The 21,314-nt window shown below is 43.9% G+C and overlaps 1 protein-coding gene across 2 annotated transcripts in view; it reads right to left on the minus strand.

Moving 5' to 3' along the window:
- The window catches only part of TDRD5 (tudor domain containing 5), an 88,510-nt gene that overhangs the window by 59,119 nt on the left and 8,077 nt on the right, over positions 1 to 21,314 (minus strand). For both annotated transcript variants that reach the window (XM_068239734.1, XM_068239735.1), the window contains exons 4-6: positions 14,206 to 14,365; positions 13,173 to 13,285; positions 1,571 to 1,782 (exon numbers count right to left, since the gene is read on the minus strand). In XM_068239734.1, the coding sequence (XP_068095835.1) occupies positions 1,571 to 1,782; positions 13,173 to 13,285; positions 14,206 to 14,365 (485 nt within the window). The remainder of the gene's footprint in view (positions 1 to 1,570; positions 1,783 to 13,172; positions 13,286 to 14,205; positions 14,366 to 21,314) is intronic.

Consider the following 21,314-nt stretch of genomic DNA (forward strand, 5'->3'; position numbering starts at 1 on the left):
TATATTCCTAGCATTATTCTTCACGGAAAATTACACTAAGTAAACACTGTTTAACTATGCTGTCCTGTACAGCATTTTATTTCATTATAGCCATCTTCTACACTTCTAGGGAAAGCCCACTTGGTGATGTACGGAAGCCCTTTTTTTGCAATGTAATTCTACTAAACGCTAGCTGAAATTCTACAGGTTTGTAACCATGGTGTCGTATACACAGCCAGTCATCTAGGCTTAACTCACAGATGCTGCGTGAATTAAGCCATTCGTCTCAATACTTTATACAAAATTACTAGAGGGAGCATAGTAGGTGTCAGGAACAGTCACTCCCCCATGCCCCACTTTGATTGGCCATGGCACTGTGTCCATCTGCCCCGCTGTGATATACCATGATACTGATTGAATGGCATACATGTGCGGCGGGAGTGACATCCTGTCCAGAGAGATGGCACGTACACTAAGGTTGCTTCCACACAGGGACGTTACAGCTGTAACGCTCCCCCAAAGCACAGCAATGTAACACAAGTGGGCTGTTCACACAGCCCACATTGCGTTACATGTAACGCTGCACGTTGTCCGGAAAGTGCAGCATACCACGGCGTTAGAGCGGCTATAGCCGCGTTAGACTGTTTGCACATGCTCAGTGGGGGGCGGAGAGGAGGCGGGGAGAGCCAGCTACAGTAGCCGCGCACATGGCTACTTAATATTCACTGCACTGGCGGCCGCTGATTGGCCGGCGGGACCACGTGATGCGGAGTGTCTCGCTCCGCATCACGTGGTCCAGCCGGCCAATCAGCGCCACTCTGGGAGACCTTATAGGGATAGAGCCGCCTGACGCGGCTCACTCTACCGTCCTCTCTTGCAGCACCATACGTTGTGTTAGGTGCACGTTATGCGACCTTAACGTGGCACCTAACGAAACGTCTTGGTGTGCAAGAAGCCTAAAGAATAAATTACATGGGCCTCCTCAGTGTTCTTAAGTGAGGAGTCGAGAAAACAATGTTGTACTTTCCTGTGCTTTCAGTGACAATCTTGGTCTCTTTTTGCCGCAACGTTATTGTTCCCCGTAACCTGAATGAGTATAATATTGCACGTCGCTAAAATGTAAGTGACTCTTTAGTGGGTCACAGTGTACCTACCTATCTGGCTGTAAGGCTGGACACAGACTTACTACCTCAGCTGCACAAGCAGCTGTCACAAATGAAACTATGATGATGAACTATGAGTTTGAATAGCAACTTCCGTGCAGGTGCAGGTAGCTACAGTGGATAGCTAGCTGCCTTGTTTCCTCTAGTGTCCTGTACAGCTTCTGAACTGCCTAATCATCTGACCACGGTGAGCCTGGAGCTCTAGTGGCCAGTTTGGAAAGCTGCACAGGACACTAGAGGAAGCAAGCTGGAGGACAGGTAGCTACACATGCTAAAGCACGCTCCGCATACAGGGGACCCCCGCACACATCACTAACGTACATCCCCCGCGGATATGCCCCTCCTTTGTGATATACCAGATACTAGAATCTGTTCCTTACGGAGTAGAGGTAGTAGCAACAGTTTGCAAGACTCAAGAGATTTCTTACCTCATCTCTAGCATCATATCTTCCAGCTTCTCAGATGTTCCTTTGCCATAGCCACGGATATAGAACTCACTGGGGGAAGTCACATTCTCCACAAAAACGCTAATCATAAAGCCACGACTCATTCGAGGTAAACAATGAAGTTTCTGTTTTCTTACAGCATCTGGGGGAATATCTGGTACAGTGCCAGAACCTTCTATATCCAAGAGCTTCCACTAAAAGAAAATATTAAAGGAGGTGAACTTTCAAATTCAGATTTGCAAAAACCATTTTGCCATCATCACCATAACTATTAGTACCAAATATGAAGATGCACTGACATTCACAGGCAACTGATATGGCTATGCACAGGACAGCTGTCAACCAGTATGTATACTACTGGGGGGATATCCAAGGGAGCTGTCTTTAGATGGAGTGAGGAATACTAGTACCCGTGATAAACTTACTTCTGTCTTACTCTTAGTTGCAGAGATTTCTTATCATAGACCCGTCGCTAAGAACAGGTCATCACAGAACCTTTTCAATGGGGAAGGGGGAAATGAAAATACTGTAATTAGTCCAGTATGGAAAGTTTACAAATTTATCAAATTGTGTTGCTGTCTGGGCCCATACGTTGGGAGTGTTCATTCTTTGTGTTCCAGTGACCACTGATGCCCTGAAAAAATAGTGACGGGACCCCTTAAAATGATAACCCAGCTGGTACTACACACACAACAGTAATGGAAGTGTTGGATGACCAAGAAAAAAGCAGCTGGAGGAACTGGATGCTGATCTAAAGAAACATCAAGTGTGGGGATGGAGAGACAAAGCAAGAGATAGAAAAAAAATCCTTAACCATTACTGCCGCTCAGGCGCGAGCCTCCCATCCGCGGCAGATGCTGCTGCAGCAGCGGGCATGAGGCTCCAGTCTGCGGGGCTGTGCGCGCGATCCTGCGGGTAGAAGCCCGCAATCGTGATGGTCCTGGCGTCATGGGGGATTGGTGGCATGGAACAGAAGTCTCCTGTGCCAATCTGTGCATGTCTGCCGAGAATGATCACTGTTTTTGTTCAAAACCAGTGATCATTCTCTATTGGTGCTGCCGCACTGCCTCCAGCTTGCTCGCTCCCGCCGCTGCTCGTTAGATTAACCACTTAAGGACTGCAGTCTTAAAAAGCGGAATATAACCCTGCATTTCAACTTTGCTCTAAAACATGATTTACAGCATATTATATGCAAAAAGCATTTTTTTTTTTACTAGACCAGCATTGGAAGGGTTAAACACAGAGGTTTAACCACTTCACCACTGAGGGGTTTTACCCCCTGAGCACCAGAGCAATTTTCACCTTTCAGCGCTCCTTCCATTCATTCGTCTATAACTTTATTATTACTTATCGCAATGAAATGAACTATATCTTGTTTTTTTCGCCACCAATTAGGCTTTCTTTAGGTGGGACATTATGCCAAGAATTATTTTTTTCTAAATGTGTTTTAATGGGAAAATAGGAAAAATGTGGGGAAAAAAATAATTATTTTTCAGTTTTCGGCCATTATAGTTTTTAAATAATGCATGCTACTGTAATTAAAACCCATGAAACGTATTTGCCCTTTTGTCCCGGTTATAAAACCATTTAAATTATGTCCCTATCACAATGTTTGGCGCCAATATTTTATTTGGAAATAAAGGTGCATTTTTTTCAGTTTTGCGTCCATCCCTAATTACAAGCCCATAGTTTATAAAGTAACAGTGTTATACCCTCTTGACATAAATATTTAAAAAGTTCAGTCCCTAAGGTAACTATTTATGTATTTTTTTTAATTGTAAATTTTTTATTTTTTTTTAATTACAAAAAAAAAAAAAATGGGGAGTGTGGGAGGTAATGAGTTAATTTTATGTGTAAAAGTCATTTATTTGTATGTGAAAAATGTGTAGGGTGTAGTTTACTATTTGGCCACAAGATGGCCACAGTAACTTTTTGTTTTAATGCGACCTCCAAGCTTCCTTCCGGAAGCTTGGAGGAAGTATAATGAGCATGGACACGTGAGTTTTTTCTCACAATGATCGCGCTGCCCATAGGAGAGCAGCTGATCATTGCGGGGCTTAGATCAACGAACGGGAATGGATTTTCCCGTTCATTGATCTCTGGGCGAGCGGGCGGCGGCGGTTTTACTAGCGGCGGGCGGCGTGTTTACGAGCGGGAGCGCGGGCAGCGTCGGGAACGCGGAAAGTACGTGTTTCTCCGTCCCTGGTTTTTAAAGGATGGAAAAAGGGGCGGAGAAATACGTACGCGCGGGGGTAAAGTGGTTAAAGTTCCGTGGAGAGATATGCAGAAGTTCAGATTGTTACATTCTATTTAGTCAAATGTATCTATTAAGAAATGTTACACACTCTTTAGCTGTCCTCCAGCTCCTTCTCAGTGAGAGAGAGTGCGTCACATTCAACACTTAGATACATTTATGTAAACAAAATGTATCTATTTCAGCTTCGGATGCTGTCTGCAGAGATCTCCAGGAACTTTAAAGCCCTGTGTAACCCTTCCAATGCTGGTCTAGTAAAAAAAAAAAAATGCTGGTTGCATATAATATACTGTAAATAATGTTTTAGAGCAAAGTTGAAATGCAGGGTTATATTCCGCTTTAAAACCCCTTAAAGTGAACCTAAAGTCACTAAAAAAACGAGATTAACTCACCTGGGGCTTCCCTCAGCCCCCTGCAGACGATCGGTGCCCTCGCAGCTCCGCTCCGATGTCCCAGGACCCGCCGGCGAGCACTTCCGGTTTGGCCGTCACCGGCCGACAGGCATGGGAACGCGAGTGATTGTTCGCGTTCCCAGCCTGTATATCGCCCCCTATGGTGCTACTGCTACCTGTCGGCCGGCGACGGCAAAACCGGAAGTGCTCGCTGGCGGGTCCTGGGACATCGGAGCGGAGCTGCGAGGGCACCGATCGTCTGCAGGGGGCTGAGGGAAGCCCCAGGTGAGTTAATCTCGTTTTTTTTAGTGACTTTAGGTTCACTTTAAAGAGTAACTGTCAGGCTGCAAAAGCTAATTTAAACCTCTATTCTCCTGTGTTAAACAGTTTAGAAGCAAGCCAAAAAGGCAATACTGAAGTTAAAAATCTCTCTTACTTTTGATGTGTGCTGACAGCAAAGCTCTGTATTCCCAAGCTCTTAAAAGGACGAGAGGCCGCATAACATACAGCAAAGCATTCTGGGGTCCTCCCCTCGGCTGCTAGTGAGAAGTTACAGGGTCAAGTTACAACAGCATGTGACTCAGTCCAGCCACAGCACTGATAAATCTTGGGGCAGAGTACACTGCAGGTGTCCGCTATTGTTCCTAGCCACATGGCTAATTAATATTCACTGCACAGTAGTGTTATTCAGTACGAGCTTTTCTGTGAGTGGAATCATCAGGAAGCAGGCAGGACATGAGGACACATTTGGCTTCATAGGAGACAGACAAACATGGAACCTGCCATGAGCTGTCAGGAGCATCAATCTCTGCATATACTATATAAAAATTCTGTGAAATCCAAACGTGGACAGTGAAATGCATATGTAATGTAAGTACAGCCAATATTTAGCTACTGATATATGTGTTTATTTTCTCTGAGACCCTATACCTAACAGCTCCTCTTTAAAGGGGCACTACAGCAAATAACTGTAAAATTTAATATATGTGCTAACAAGAAGTACATTTTTTCCAGCATAAAATGAGCCATAAATTACTTTTTTCCTATGTTGCTGTCACTTACAGTAGGTAGTAGAAATCTGACAGAAGTGACAGGTTTTGGACTAGTCCATCTCTTTATAGTGGATTTTCAGGGATATATTTATTTTCAGAAGCACTTAGTGAAATGCAGTTGCTCTGTCCAACTGCCAAAAAACTGTGTAGGGAGCAGGGAAGCTGGCCAGCATAATTTTTTAAATCCTTTTTCGGGAATATCTTTATAAAGAATAAAAGCCTTGCTAAGAATACCCTATGAAGAGATTCACTAGTCCAAAACCTGTCACTTCTGTCAGATTTCTACTGCCTACTGTAAGTGACAGCATTATAGGAGAAAAGTAATTTATGGCTCATTTTACTCTGGAAAAAATGTACTTCTTATTTGTATATGTTTGCACACATTTTAAATTTTACAGTTTTTCGCTGTAGTGCCACTTTAAGGACCAGACACTTTTTTCTCCATTCAGACCACTGCAGCTTTAACAGTTTATTGCTCGGTCATACAACCTATCTAAATGAATTTTACCTCTTTTTGTCACTAATACAACTTTATTTTGGTGCTATTTGATTGCTGCTGTGATTTTTTGTTTTTTATTATATTCATCAAAAGAGACATGAATTTTGTCAAAAAATTGATTTTTTTTTAACTTTCTGTGCTGACATTTTTCAAATAAAGTAAAATGTCTATATAAATTCGTTTGGGTAAAAGTTATAGCGTTTACAAACTATGGTGAAAAAAGTGAATTTCCCCAGTTTGAGACACCTCTGACTTTTCTGAGCACCTGTCATGTTTCATGTATTATCGATTGTTGAGCTGCGCTTACCATAAGTTCCTATAAAACAAAAATGTGCTACACATAGCGCAATTCCGTTATAACCTTGCAGACACCCGAGTGATAGTGAGTAGTGAGACACTCGTGAATCCACTCCCCAAAGTAGATTGCGCTCACCAAATTGCAGCCACCTCAAACATCAGGTGGATCTAGCGTTTTAACGTAAATCATCCCACTGGCGCTTTCACTCTTCAACTTTGCTTTAACCATTTCTGCCGCCCGGACGTGATGCTCATGTCCGGGCGGCTGCTCTGCTGTGGTGCCGCGCTTCGGCGCGCAAGATCGCGGGCGCGCCTCCGTGCTGTTCCCCGGTAGCCCTGGGATCAGTGAACGTGAACATGGTTCTCAATCACCGATCCGTGTCCCCAGCAGAAAAAACGAATTTTCCGCGTCCTTCTTGTGCTTCCGGTTAGCGAGAAGCACAAGGAGAAAAAAAAAACTCAAGGTGGCCATCTTGTGGCCAAATAGTAAAACTACATCTACATATTTTTTACATTACAATTTACACATATAATAACATTAAAAATTAACAGTTTATTTCCCACACCAAAATATTACCCAAATAAAATTAATAGAAAAAAAAATAGTTAGTAGATATAGTTATAGACAAATAGTTACAGAAGGGTCTGAACTTTTTAAATACTACGAACATTTTTTAAATTATAAGCTTGTAAATAGTGATGGACGCAAAATGGAAAAAATGCACCTTTATTTCCAAATAAAATATTGGCGCCATACATTGTGATAGGGACAAAATGTAAATGGTGTCATAACCGAGACAAACGGAAAAATAAAATACATAGGTTTTAATTATGGTAGCGTGGATTACTTTAAAGCTATAATGGACAAAAACTGAGAAATAATGAATTTTTTCCATTTTTTTTCTTATTAATCCTGTTAAAATGCATTTATAAAAAAATAATTCTTAGCAAAATGTACCACCCAAAGAAATCCTAATTAGTGGCGGAGAAAACAAAATATAGATCAATAAATTGTGTTAGGTAGTGATAAAGTTATTAGCGAATGAATGGGAGGTGAAAATTGCTCTGATGCATAAGGTGAAAAATTCCCGCAGGCTGAAATGGTTAATATATGGATAAAAGTTTCCTTCACATAAAGACCATAAAGACACATAGAGCCATCATAGCGTGATACTGCTTAGACATTGAGAGTTGCCCACGCATCAATTGCGCACTCACGTATGAAGACTTGAATCATTGTGCATTATATAAGCCTCAGCAGTGGGGTCTGTCCAATTGATGCACAGGCAATTCTCAATGTCTAAGCAGTATCACGCTATGATGGCTCTATGTGTTTTCATGTTTTTTATGTGAAGGAAACTTTTATCCATATATTAAAGCAAAGTTGAAGAGTGAAAGTGCCAGTGGGATGATTTAAGTTAAACCGCTAGATCCACCTGATGTTTGAGGTGGCTGCAATTTGGTGAGCGCAATCTACTTTGGGGAGTGGATTCATGAGTGTCACACTACTCACTATCACTCGGGTGTCCGCAAGGTTATAACGGAATTACGCTATGGTGTAGCACATTTTTGTTTTATAGGAACTTATGGTGAGCGCAGCTCAACAATCGATAATATTTCAACACCTGGCAAAGTGAAGCAGCGATCCCAAACAAAGAGTAACTTTATTGACTGCTGATCATTTGGTCCAAAAATTGCATAAGAAAATTGTTTGACTGCAGTAAGGTCTGATAAAATTGAGAGAACTGCATTAAAATAATTTATTGACTGCAGTAAGGTCTGATAGGGTTGAGATAATTACATTGAAATATCTCATTTCTGTGGATATCACCCTACAGACTGTGGGCTGCAGTAAGGTCTGATTGTGCTGCAGTATTTTCTTCTTTTATTTTCTCCACGCTGTATTTTAATGTTTTATTAATTTTGAGTGGACATTTTGACTGCAGCAGATAATTTTGAGAAGTACTAGGAAATTTTGATGCAGTTTTGAGTCCTGTTAAATGGACTCCGAGAAGTGCAGAAACTATGGAAAGATGCATACCATTTTGAAGCTCTCTTTCTCTTCTTTCCAACAATATATAAACCGCTGCCCTACGCCTTTCAGTTTTCGCTATTGTCGCAATCGAACTCTCAGCCGCCGCGATTTCGATCGCAAAAATATCGAAAACTAAAAGGCGTAGGGTGGCGGTTTATGTGTTGTTGGAAAGAGGAGAAAGAGCTTCAAAATGGTATGCATCTTTCCATAGTTGCTTGTATTACACAGGACGACTTTTCTGAATGGAGCTGCCGACTTTGGGGAAAAGTCGTCCTGTGTAATACAAGTAACTACGGAAAGCATGGGTATGTGTCAAAATACACCCCAAAACACATACTACTTCTCCGGCAATACCACGTGTGACACTTATTTGCCACCTAGGTGCGCTATGAGTATCTTTAGGATTTCACAGGTCATTTTGAGGCATTTTATTTCCAGACTACTCCTCACGGTTTAGGGCCCCTAAAATGCCAGGGCAGTTTAGGAACCCCACTTTTAGAAAGAAGACACCCCAAGGTCCGTTAGGAGTATGGTGAGTTAATTGAAGATTTTATTTTTTGTCACAAGTTAGCGGAAATTGATTTTTATTGTTTTCTTTCACAAAGTGTCATTTTCCACTAACTTGTGACAAAAAAATGAAATCTTCTATGAACTCATCATACACCTAACGGAATACCGTGGGGTGTCTTTTTTCTAAAATGGGGTCACTTGTGGGGTTCCTATACTGCCCTGGCATTTTAGGGGCCTAAAACCATGAGGAGTAGTCTGGAAACCAAATGCCTCAAAATGACTGTTCAGGGGTATAAGCATCTGCAAATTTTGATGACAGGTGGTCTATGAGGGGCCGAATTTTGTGAAACCGGTCACAAGCAGGGTGGCCTCTTAGATGACAGGTTGTATTGGCACTGAAGTGCAGGAAGCGCAGGATGTTCTCAAATCGTGACCTGGACATGGCAGCAGGGAACATGTGCATGTGATGTATTGGGTGCGTAGGCCAAAAGGACCGCAATACATTCTTTTTGACTCAGGGCTCGTTTCCACTATCGCGAATCTGCATGCGTCCAACGCATGCAGATCCGCACATGTAATACAAGTGGATGGGCCTGTTTCCACTGTAGCGTTGTTGAGGTGCGTTTTTTTCAGCGTGAAAAAAACGCACAAAAGAGCCAACGATTTCGCCTGCGTCGGGAATCCGTGCGAATCGCCGCTAATGTATTTAATAGTAAAAACGCATGCGTTTGTTACATGCGTTTTTACCCGCGATTTCGCGTGCGATTTCGCACCTTTTTCAATTTTATTTAGCCCTGGCAGTGTCATGGTTAATTTCGCATGGCACCCTGCCATGCGAAATCGCGGGTAAAAACGCATGTGGAAACGCATCCGCATGCGCTTTTACAAGCGTCGGAATGCGGCCGAAATCGCGTCGCAACAGTGGAAACAAGCCCTCAACCCATGTTAAGGAGAAGGCCTCAAAAAATGTTACGTTCGGAAACTTGGAGTGGTTTCCACCGAAAAGGCTGGGCATGGTAGCTTCTTGGATTGGCCGTTGTGTATTGTGTGGCATAACGGTTGGTCTCGGTCACAATTAAGTCGTAGAGACCAGCAGTGATCAGAAAAATCTGCGGTGGGGCGGGTGAGGATTTGGCTGGTTGATCAGAAACCAGCAGGGGGCAGATTAGGGCCTGATCTGATGGATAGGAGTGCTAGGGGGTGATTAGAGGGGAGAATAGATGCAATCAATGCACTGAGGAGGTGATGGGAAGGGGGTCTGAGGGGGATCTGAGGGTTTGGCCGAGTGATCAGGAGCCCACACAGGGCAAATTAGGGCCTGATCTGATGGGTAGGTGTGCTAGGGGGTGGGAGGTGGTGACAGGAGGTGATTGATCTGTGTCTCAGGGTGTGATTAGAGGGGGGAATAAATGCAAGCAATGCACTGGGGAAGTGATCAGGGGGGTCTGAGGGCGATCTGAGGGTTTGGGCGAGTAATTGGGTGCCTGCAAGGTGCAGATTAGGGTCTGATCTGATGGGTAGCAGTGACAGGTGGTGACAGGGGCTGATTGATGGGTGATCAGAGGGGAGAACAGATGTAAATAATGCACTGGGGAGGTGACCAGGGGGGGGGGTCTGAGGGCAATCTGAGGGTGTGGGCGGGTGTTTGGGTGCCCGCAAGGTGCAGATTAGGGTCTGATATGATGGTAGCAGTGACAGGTGGTGACAGGGGGTGAGTGATAGGTGATCAGGGTGTGATTAGAGGGGAGAATAGATGCAAGCAATGTACTGGCGAGGTGATCAGGTGGGGTCTGAGGGCGATCTGAGGGTGTGGGCGGGTGATCAGGTGCCCGCAAGGGGCAGGTTAGGATCTGATGGGTGGCAGTGACAGGTGGTGACAGGGGGTGATTGACAAGTGATCAGTGGGTGATTACAGGGGAGAATAGATGTATACAGTACATGGGGGGGGGGGGGGTATCAGGAGTCCCCAGGGGGAAGTTTAGGACCTAATCTAAAATATAGCGTCGACAGATAGTGACTGATGGGTGATTAGGGGGGGGTGATTGGGTGCAAACAGTGGTCTGAGGGGGTGATCGGGGGGGGGGGCTGAGGGGTGCTGTGGGCGATCAGGGGGCAGGATCAGTGTGCTTGTGTGCTTACTACAATGGCTGCCTCCTCCCCTGGTGGTCCTTGATCACTGGGTGCACCAAGGGAGGAGGCAGCCACTATATTACACTTTGTTAGCTTAACAAAGTGTATTATACACTTTGTATGCAGCAGATTGGGGGTTAACAACCCACTGGCGGGTTGACATCGCGGGTGGGTGGAGCCTAATGCTGGCGGATGCGCGCGCATCTCTGCGCGCGATCCCCGGCTAATCAGTCCCCCAGGTGCCGCCGTCGATCGGCGTTACACGGTCCTGGGGGTGCCACTTTGCCGCCGCCTATTGGTAGGGCGGTCGGCAAGTGGTTAATGAATGGGAACAAAGCTTCTATTCATTCATCTCCCCTCTGGGTCACCATGATCGCAGGCATCAATGAGTTGCCTGCATCACTTCCGAAGTAACACTAACGCATTACTTCCTATTAAAGGGAAGGTTCAGGGAGGGGATTAAAAAAATAAAAATAAATTTCCACTTACCTGGGGCTTCCTCCAGCCCGTGGCAGGCAGGAGGTGCCCTCGCCGCCGCTCCGCAGGCTCCCGGTGGTCTCCGGTGCCCGACCCGACCTGGCCAGGCCGGCTGCCAGGTCGGGCTCTTCTGCGCTCCATTTCCTGGCACTTCTGCGTCCCACGCCGGCGTGCTGACGTCATCGGACGTCCACCGGGCTGTACTGCGCATGCGCAGAACTACTGCGCCTGCGCAGTACAGCCCGGCGGACGTCCGATGACGTCAGCACGCCGGCGTGGGACGCAGAAGTGCCAGGAAATGGAGCGCAGAAGAGCCCGACCTGGCAGCCGGCCTGGCCAGGTCGAGTCGGGCACCGGAGACCACCGGGAGCCTGCGGAGCGGCGGCGAGGGCACCTCCTGCCTGCCACGGGCTGGAGGAAGCCCCAGGTAAGTGGAAATGTATTTTTATTTTTTTAATCCCCTCCCTGAACCTTCCCTTTAAGAGTACTTATTGTACGCTTATAGGAAGTAATGTGCAAGGACATCTTGTGGCCAAATAGTAAAATTACAACTAAATACATTATGGACTAAAAACATGTTAATATGTACCGGTATGTCAAGAGGGCATTATATTATTAAATTATGGGCATGTGATTAGTAATGGATGTAAAACTGAAACAAATGCACCTTTATTTCAAAAATATTGTCCCCATACATTGTACTAGGGATATAATTAAACATTGCAATAACCGGGACAAATGGGCAAATAAAATGTTTGGCTTTTATGCACAGTAGAACATTTTATTTTAAAACTATATTAGCCGAAAACTGGGAAATAATGAATTTTTTCCATTTTACTTATTATTCCAATTAAATTGCATTAAAATAAAATAATTCTTAGCATAATGTACCACCCAACAAAGTCTAATTGGTGGCGGAAAAAACAAGGTACAGATCATTTTGTTGTGATAAGTAGTGAAATAATTATTGGGGAATCAATGGGAGGAGCGCTGAAATGTGAAAATTCCTTTTGTCTATAAAGGTTAAAACAACCCACGGGCTGAAATGGTTAATGGAGACCTGAAGTGAGAGGCATAAGGAGACTGCCATATATACTTTTAGGTAACATCTGCTGATCTCTTTCGCTGCGGTAGTTTAAAAAAAAAAAAAAAATCACATGCCTGAAACCGGCATGCAGCTAATCTAGTTACATTTTTGTCAAAAAACATCTGATCTGTATGCTTATTAAGGGTCTATGACTAACGGTATTAAGGGCAGAAGATCAGCAGGGCAGCGAGACAATCAGCATTTTTTAAAAGGAAATAAATGTCAGCCTCCAAACCCCTCTCACTTCAGACATTTAAAGATGGCCAAGGCTCTCCAAGGGACAGGTCTTCACTAGGTAAGGTAAGGTACAAATTACACAAACATACCTACTGTACTGAAAATACACTATAGATTCAATCTATAAACACACTTCCTTTACTCAAATATTAAATGACTACTGTAATGGTATAAAAAAAAAAAAAAAAAAAAAAGGGAGTTTAACTTACCTGGGGCTTCTACCGGTACCCCCGCAGACATCCTGTGCCCATGCCGGAACAAAAACGATCCGCTCTGGGTATTTGCGACATTATTGTTGCAAACTACTGCGCCTGCGCGGTCCAGGCAGCATGCATCCTCGCTCTCGCTGACGTCATTGGGAGCGTCCTGCACAGGCACAGTACCGTACTGCACCTGCGCAGGAAGCTCCCGGTGAAATCAGCGGGAACGAGGGCGCACAGGCGTTTGCAACATTACCCAGTACCCAGAAGTGACTCACGGCGGGGACCAGAGGATCGTTTTGTCCCGGCACGGGCACAGGACGTATGCGGGGTCCAGTAGGAGCCCCAGGTAAGTTAAACACTACGATCAATATTACATTAACAAGACAATACAGACATAAACATTTACAATACCATTTGGTTTTCTTCAGCATTAGAGACTTTGACCATCAGCGGCTTCAGCGGCTCACGTTTTTCAGTCGATGTACTCCAGCTTGAGAGGATGTCGGCATGCAGGAAGTTGGGTTCTTGAAAAAACACCAATGGTAAGTTTTAAAGGGAACCAGAGGTGAGAGGGATATGGAGGCTGCCATATTTGTTTCCTTGTAAACTAATGACAGTTGCCTGGCACTCGGTTGATCTTCTGGCATAAGTAGTGTCTGAGTCAAAAGCCTGGAACAAGCATATGGCTAATCCAGTAAAACCTGAGTCATCTGAGTAATGTACCTGATCTGCTGCAAGCTTGCTCGGGGTCTATGGCTTATGCTGGGTACACAATACAATTTTCTTGCAAATTTACCTGCCAGATCGCTTTTTCCAACATGTCAGTTCTAAATTTTGATCGAATTTCCAATCGATTTCTGTTTGCTTTTAAGGAAATTGGTCGGAAAATTGATCGAAATTCAGATCAGACATGTTAGAAAAAAAATTGATCTGGGAGGTAAATCTGCGAGAAAATTGTATTGTGTGTACCTAGCATAAAAATATTAGATACTGGATCAAGAGTACTGTCAGACAACTGGTATTGGTTTAAAGAAAATAAATATGGCAGCCTCCATGCCCCTCTCACCTTGGGATCCCTTTAACAATTTCTTTATATGAGAAATAGAAAACATTTATCTTCTAAAATGCAAGCAACAATATAGGACACTAGTGACCTAGGTCTAGGTCTGCCACCGCCGAGCGCGCATGCACCCGTCCGTGGTCCGTCTTAACCCAATGGCTGTCCATGCAAGACATGCGCAGCAGCGCAAAATCACTAACACAGGGACACGTGCCTTTTATTAGGTAGGATACTGCCTATCTATACTGGGGGTTATCTGGCCATCTATACTTGGGGGAGGGGGTCTTGGCAGTGTACGTGGCTATCTAAACCGGAGGTGGTCATCTGCCCACCTACTGCTGCTTTCAGTATCTCCTTTGCAAAGCAAGTTTGGTTACTACTCACCAATTACTTTTTCTTTGCTTTTTATTTCAGCATCAAAGAGAGTCATAGCTTGCTGATCCATTGTGTTTTCAAAATGAAGCATGTCCCCCAATGATCCAACAAGATCCAGAACAGACATAAATCCCAGATCTCTGAATGGCAGATCTTTCCCTGTATATTGCTGAAAACAGACAGAAGTGTTACCGGAAAACAGAGAAGAGGTCTAGAAATCCTATACCTATAAACTAGGTCACATTACCGATATTTTCCATACGTAAAACATCCCTGGCTATAAAGAAATCAGTTGTATTTTTATATTAGACTACCGTATTTTTCGAAATATAAGATGCTCCGGCATATAAGACGTACCTAGTTTTAGAGGGCAAAAAGCAGAGGAAAATAAATAAACCTAGGTGCGTCTATGGTGCAGGGGCATCTTAGGGACCTTTAACCCCACAATATCTAAGCTACACTGCCTATCTACACTAACTCCTGCTACACTACACTTCACTTACCCTTGCTGCCCCCACCAGCTACACTACACTTCACTAACTAACCCCTGCAGCCAACCCAAACTACACTTCACTAACTAACTAACCCCTACTGCAGCTCACCTGATCCTGTCGCCGTGATCCTCTCCTCCTCCGTCTGCCTGCAGTAATCTGGGGTCGTGCGTGACCCTGGTGCACATGCGCTGTTCGTCACACAGAAGGGGGCACTGTAACTAAGATGACGCTGTAACTATGGAGGATGTGGGCAGGGGGGTAGCACACGTACACCGCAAGGCTGTAGTATGCATACGAGACTGCAGCGAAGAGGAGCAGGCAGCTGGGACACTGGAGTGTTATCCTGGATGACGGCTGGGTTTCTCGGATTAACACAGTTAGAGGAGAAGAGGATCACGGCAGCAGGTTCTGGTAAGTATATTATTGGGGCCAAAATACCGTACCTTTAGAATATAAGATGCACCCACTTTTTTTCCCACAGTTTCGGTGAAGAAAAAGTGCATCTTATATTCTGAAAAATATGGTATATACAGCATAACCCAATCCCCCCCCAATATTATTTTTGTTTTAAATCTTAACTCCAATGAATGTTTTGACAAAGCAGTTAAGTGCTTAATTGAAGAAACTTTGCAAATGGCCAGGAAGGTGTTAGAAAGGCACTGGATTAAAGCTACCCATACACTGCTTGATTTTCCATTGAGCATTCAACTTTGGTGTGGTTGATCAAAAGTCGATAGACTAGTAGCCTACACACTACAAGCGAGATCCTATGCGATTCTCCTTGACTAATAGATCTGAACGATGTTGTGCCTCCATGCTCTGAATTATTATTATTATTTAGTACTTACGGTATATAGCGTCGACATCTTACGCAGCACTGTACAGAGTATATATTGTCTTGTCACTTAACTGTCCCTCAGAGGGGCTCACAATCTAATCCCCGCCATAGTCATATGTCTATCTGTATGTATCTTGTAGTGTATGCATCATAGTCTAGGGCCAATTTAGGGGAAGGCAATTAACTTATCGGTATGTTTTTAGGATGTGGGAGGAAACCAGAGCGCCCGGAGGAAACCCATGCAGATATGAGGAGAACATTCAAAATTCTTGCAGATGTTTACCTGGCTTGGATTTGAACAGGAGACCCAGCGTTGTAAGGCGAGAGCGATAACCACTGTGCCACCATACTCTGAATCCAAAAATCGATTCTGTGTCAATCAAAATCATGAACAGTAGCCAATTCCTTTAAAGTGTATCTGAGATGGTACATACTGCTGTATTTATACTTACCTAGGGCTTCCTTTAGCCCCATGTGCCTCGTGGGCTTCTTCGCCATCCTCCCCGGCCGCTCCATTGCCCCAAAGTAGCCTCCAGTATTTGCTTCTGGCAACGAAAGTGAGATGGGGTGGGGGCGGGAGTTTGTGCAGAAAGGCTGCACACGTGCTGAAGAACCTCACTGAATAACAAAGCAGAGGCTACCACGGTACATTAGAGTGGCTAGGAAAAACAGTGACTACTGTACTAGCGCAGTACTACTGCGCAGGCGCAGAACGTTCCAGGGGACTGGAAGGATTTAACAACCTCTGGATCATCTAACAGTGTTTCATTCAGACGCCAGTGCCACTGTCTGCCAGGCAAGCCTTATCGTCAATTCCACCCAGCCGGCAGTATGGTCTGAGATAGTCATTGATTCAATCTTTGAGGCATTTAATGCTCCCAGGAAATATTGGTCCACATAAATTCTATCAATCCTGGTGTATATGTAACTGTTTTTATTGACATTACCACCATTTATAGAGGAAAAATAATATAAACAGTTGTACATACCTCTGGGAATGTGAATAAAAAAAAAAACCCCAAAAGAAACCAGTGACAAAACCAGATACTGTATTCAGGTTCCTTAGAGAGACACTGAAGCGAAAAAAAATGTATGATATTATGATTTGTATGTGTAGTACAGCTAAGAAATAAAACATTAAGATCAGATACATCAGTCTAATTGTTTCCAGTACAGGAAGAGTTAAGAAACTCCAGTTGTTATCTCTATGCAAAAAAGTCATTAAGCTCTACGAGACTTTCAAAGTCGTGGAGAGGGCTGTTATCTGACTTTAATTATCTCAACTGTAAGTAAACAAATGTCTTTTTCTCTGCCAGAGGAGAGGTCATTAGTTCACAGACTGCTCTGAAAGAATCATTTTGAATGCTGAGTGTTGTGTAATCTGCACATATTAGAGAATGATGCAATGTTAGAAAAACACTATATACCTGAAAATAAAAATATGAGAATATTTTCTTTGCAGCTAATCTTCTAGTAATTATTCATAGTACACAACCAATTCATTGTATCATATATTTTTTTTCACTTCAGTGTCTCTTTCAGGAGGCTCCTAGTGGTCCTCAGTACTCTGATCAGCTAGGACTCTTCTTGTCCAGAGCCACTATGAATGTTCTGTGACCATAATGCCCTCAGGGCTGTATGCCCAACTATTTTCATTCATGGTAAAGGTAAGGCGCTAGTAGCTCTGTTAATCCAACCTACTTCCCTCGCCTTTACATCAAATGAATAGCAACACAATCCGCTGTTCACAAACATGTCTGGGTCCAGATTTTTACACAATAGGCCAGAAAGAACTAAAACACAGGGCTGTGGAGTTGATACAAAAATCAACTCCTCAGTTTATGAAACCACCAACTGACTCTAGGTACCCAAAAATTGTTCCGACTGACTCCAGAGCCCTGTTCAAATGGGATGGGTAAGGCCAGTTTCAGATATTATGCAGAGCGACCGTCCTCCGGAGAGCCCAGGGCAGGATGATCTCACCACACCATGTCCTCTTGCATATTACCATGTGGCTTAGTCCGACAACAGAGTAATGTGTGGCGCTGCCCCCTGCTCAGTGACGTACACACTGCTGGATAGAAGATATGTCACTGGACTACCGTTGCTCTGCACATGCGTGCCGCTATCACAATCGCTTACCCTTACCGCAACGCTATACACTTGCATTACTGCATAATCTATGCGTTCGGCACGGATAATGCTGCAACGCACTGCAGTGTTTGCGCCAATTTTGCTACTTCCACCGCACCGCATCATAATAGTGTGCAAGTCTCCACAGACTTACATTGCCCTCGAAACAAGCGGCAGCGGGGGAGGGTACTGCAAAGCAACACGTATAGTGCGAAAGAGCCTCAATGTAAACTGGCTCATAAAAACATTGCAGTCCTAGATTTATCCATTTTGAGCCTGCTGCCCAGTCCATCTAAGTGAAGGGCAGATGACCTAGTTTAACTAAACCTTTTATGTGAACAATACCTGAAGCTCCTGACCAGTATCTACATGGTATATGCACTGCACTGCTACCACGTGGCTGGTTGATTAGATATGATTGCATATCATTAAAAAAAAAAAAAAACAAACAAACTAAATCTGGTGTGTCCATGGAGCAGGGAGGGTCTTGTGAAACTTTTTACACTAAATACCCTAAACTAACCCCTGCTGCGCTACCAGCTACACTAACCCTTGCTGCCCCACCAACTACACTAATAACCGCAGCAGAAGCCCTTACCCGATCATGCCGGTGCGCTAAAAGTTCAGTTCTCTTCCAACTCCCGCCACTCTTTTGACAGATCCTGCTGCTCTACACTGCTTCTCCAAGGTGTCCATCCTTCCTGGTTACTGGCCTGCTCCAAACTCTTTCCTCCTCTGTCTCCAGCCGCTGTTCTGACAGATCATGCTGCTCCTCCAAAGCTTCCGTTTTTCTCAGTTTATTGGCGCACTCTCACTGGGTGACCTAACTGGTGCATGTGTGCTGGGGTCATGCATGATGTGCAGTGCTGACACGCCGTGGCCAGGTCAGTCACACGCCATGGTCAGTGAGGGGGCGCGAATAACCAGGAAAAAAAAAACGCCCCTTAAAGGACTTGGCACTGCAAGCAAGATTTGTCATTATAGCTGGCTGGACACCAAGGAGAAGACTTGGGAGCACGCTCGCTGGATGGGTAAGTGCTTCCACTGCGCACTTGTTTGTAGGAAGACACCTGGCACGCATTTGGACCATAACACCTGTCAAAAACCTGAGCGGTTCTTGCCTTTTTCATGAATGCTAACTCAGTAAAGGACCAGCCTTTAAAGAGAACCCGAGGTGGGATTTAATTATATTAGTGGGGCACAGAGGCTGGTTGTGCACACTATCACCAGCCTCTGTTGCCCTATGGTGTGCCACCAGGACCCCCCTGTGATCTGCTGTCCCCTCCGCCGTGTCGCCAGCACAATGTTTACCTATGCGTGTCTGTCAGTGCCGCTCCCTCGCCTCCTCTGTATTGGCGCTACTCGCCCGCGTCCCTTCCCTCCCGCTGATTGGAGGGAAGGGACGCGGGCAGGTAGCGCCGATACAGAGGAGGCGAGGGGAGTGGCGCTGACAGACATGCATAGGTAAACTTTGTGCTGGCGACACGCTGCGTGTCGCTAGCACTGCGGAGGGGACAGCAGATCACAGGGGGGTCCTGGGGGAACACCATAGGGCAACAGAGGCTGGTGATAGTGTGCACAACCAGCCTCTGTGCCCCACTAATATAATTAAATCCCACCTCGGGTTCTCTTTAAAGCGTTGCTATCATATAAATCCAGCATAGTGGGGTCTGAACCCTCTATAACAGTAATTATAGATTGACGGTATACCTTGAAATGAATCAGAGCACCCAGTATATGATTTTATATAAAAAAAATTGTATTTGTTTATAATACAGCATATATACAAAATATGAACAGTTCCAAGTAGTGTTTTCTTCTAACAGTATTCCATCTCATCAAGGCTTTATAGCCAAGCGATCATTAATCTTCTAAGTACATTAAAAAAATAATATAACAGTTGTGTTATGTAGAATAAGATCAAAAGTAGTCTCATCTGTATTAATAGCTGTGTATCTAGTAGCTGTGTAAAATTTGTAGTAATCTTAAAGAAATAGCATCAAAAATGGCTTCTAAAAAACTTCTTACTAACATCTTAACAGAACTTAATGCTGGAAAATGTATAAAGTAAATCACCAGAATAGTAAGCATATTACACTCGCGGCCCGCGGGCCATTTGCAGCCCTCGATACAATATTTTGTGGCCCTCGCCGGCAAAAGCTTCCTTATAGTTCGCTTCAGTGCTCCCAAGTAATCCGCCGCATCCCCGCCGCTAAACGAGGGCTGCAGAGCCCCCAAATCGCCCGGGGGGGCAATCCGTCGGAATTTCCTGGAAGGGGCAGAGCTTTCAGCTTCAGCTCTGCCCCTCCTGACGTCAATCGCTGCATGGATCGCCGCCTCTCCCCGCCCCTCTCTGTGAAGGAAGAGTGAGAGGGGCGGGCAGAGGCGGCGATGCGCTGCAATTGTGAAATTCCTTATGCGGCCCAGCCTCATCCTGACTTTGCCTCCTGTGGCCCCCCAGGTAAATTGAGTTTGAGACCCCTGATCTAGAACCACTTGTGGGAAGGTAGCTTCTGCCTCGTGTGTCTTCTCAGGAGATTGGTAGGCTAGTGCAAATTATGAGCTTTCAGGTCCTACTTTTATAGTGATTGGATGAAATATGGCTGCCTAATCTGGACTTTCCCTAAATCCCAGGTTCTAATTAGCTGAAACTTCCGTGCGTAGCTCGCTATCTTTGTTTTGAATACTGTAAATAGCTGACATTTAAAATAACCATAACATTTTTGTTTATAAACTTCTTAATTACCTTATCTTGTGAGAATTAACATCATTTGAAGTGTTTGACATTTTGACAAATAGGTCATATTTGACGCAGTTAATTAAAAATGGACGTCACCAGCCATCTTGTCTGCTGGTTGATTTATTTGCCCCAGACATTGGGACATCCAAACATTAAACAATATAATTTATGACGCATTTCTGATAATGTGTCCTTCTGATAATTAGTTTGGAATGTGTTTGTACTTTCCCAGACGTAAGATTGATCAGGTTGACACTGTAACACTGTAAAGAGTCTATAGCAATTTAAGGCTTATTGAAACATACAGGGCTTCTAATATACTTATTTAAATATAAAGCGTATTACTGGTTGAACTCGATGGACGTATGTCTTTTTTCAACCAAAATAACTATGTAACTATATAATTCTTCTTAAAACAATTACTCAGATAAGATACAATTTCACATTAAAATGTAATAATATAAAATCATGTTCTATATATTTGCCTTTCCTCCGGCAGATGTCATCATTTCATCATGTAAATATAAATCTGTATTATTAATATTAATTTTATAAGACTATGAAACCGCCAGGTGGCATAATTGTCCTAAATACAGGACAACAGAAAAAACCTTGCAAAGTTGTATTGACATTCCAAAGGACAATCATAGTCAAAACAACTTTGTGGAACACAGCTAATGTGTTTTGAAACTTTCACTGCAGAATCCAGCATTTAAATGTATTTCAAAATATTACATTATATTATGTGTAATTATAGGTTTAACAATAATTATTTCCTTCTTTAGAAGGTCTGTATTGATTATTAATATGTATGTGTAATAACTGAGCAAATGTGTATATATATATATGATTGCTGCAGTAATGTGATTTTTAAACTTCTTCTTTTCAGTCTTCACACAGTACACTGATCTAC

Source organism: Hyperolius riggenbachi, chromosome 6 (assembly GCF_040937935.1).
Source record: "Hyperolius riggenbachi isolate aHypRig1 chromosome 6, aHypRig1.pri, whole genome shotgun sequence".
Lineage (NCBI taxonomy): Eukaryota > Metazoa > Chordata > Amphibia > Anura > Hyperoliidae > Hyperolius > Hyperolius riggenbachi.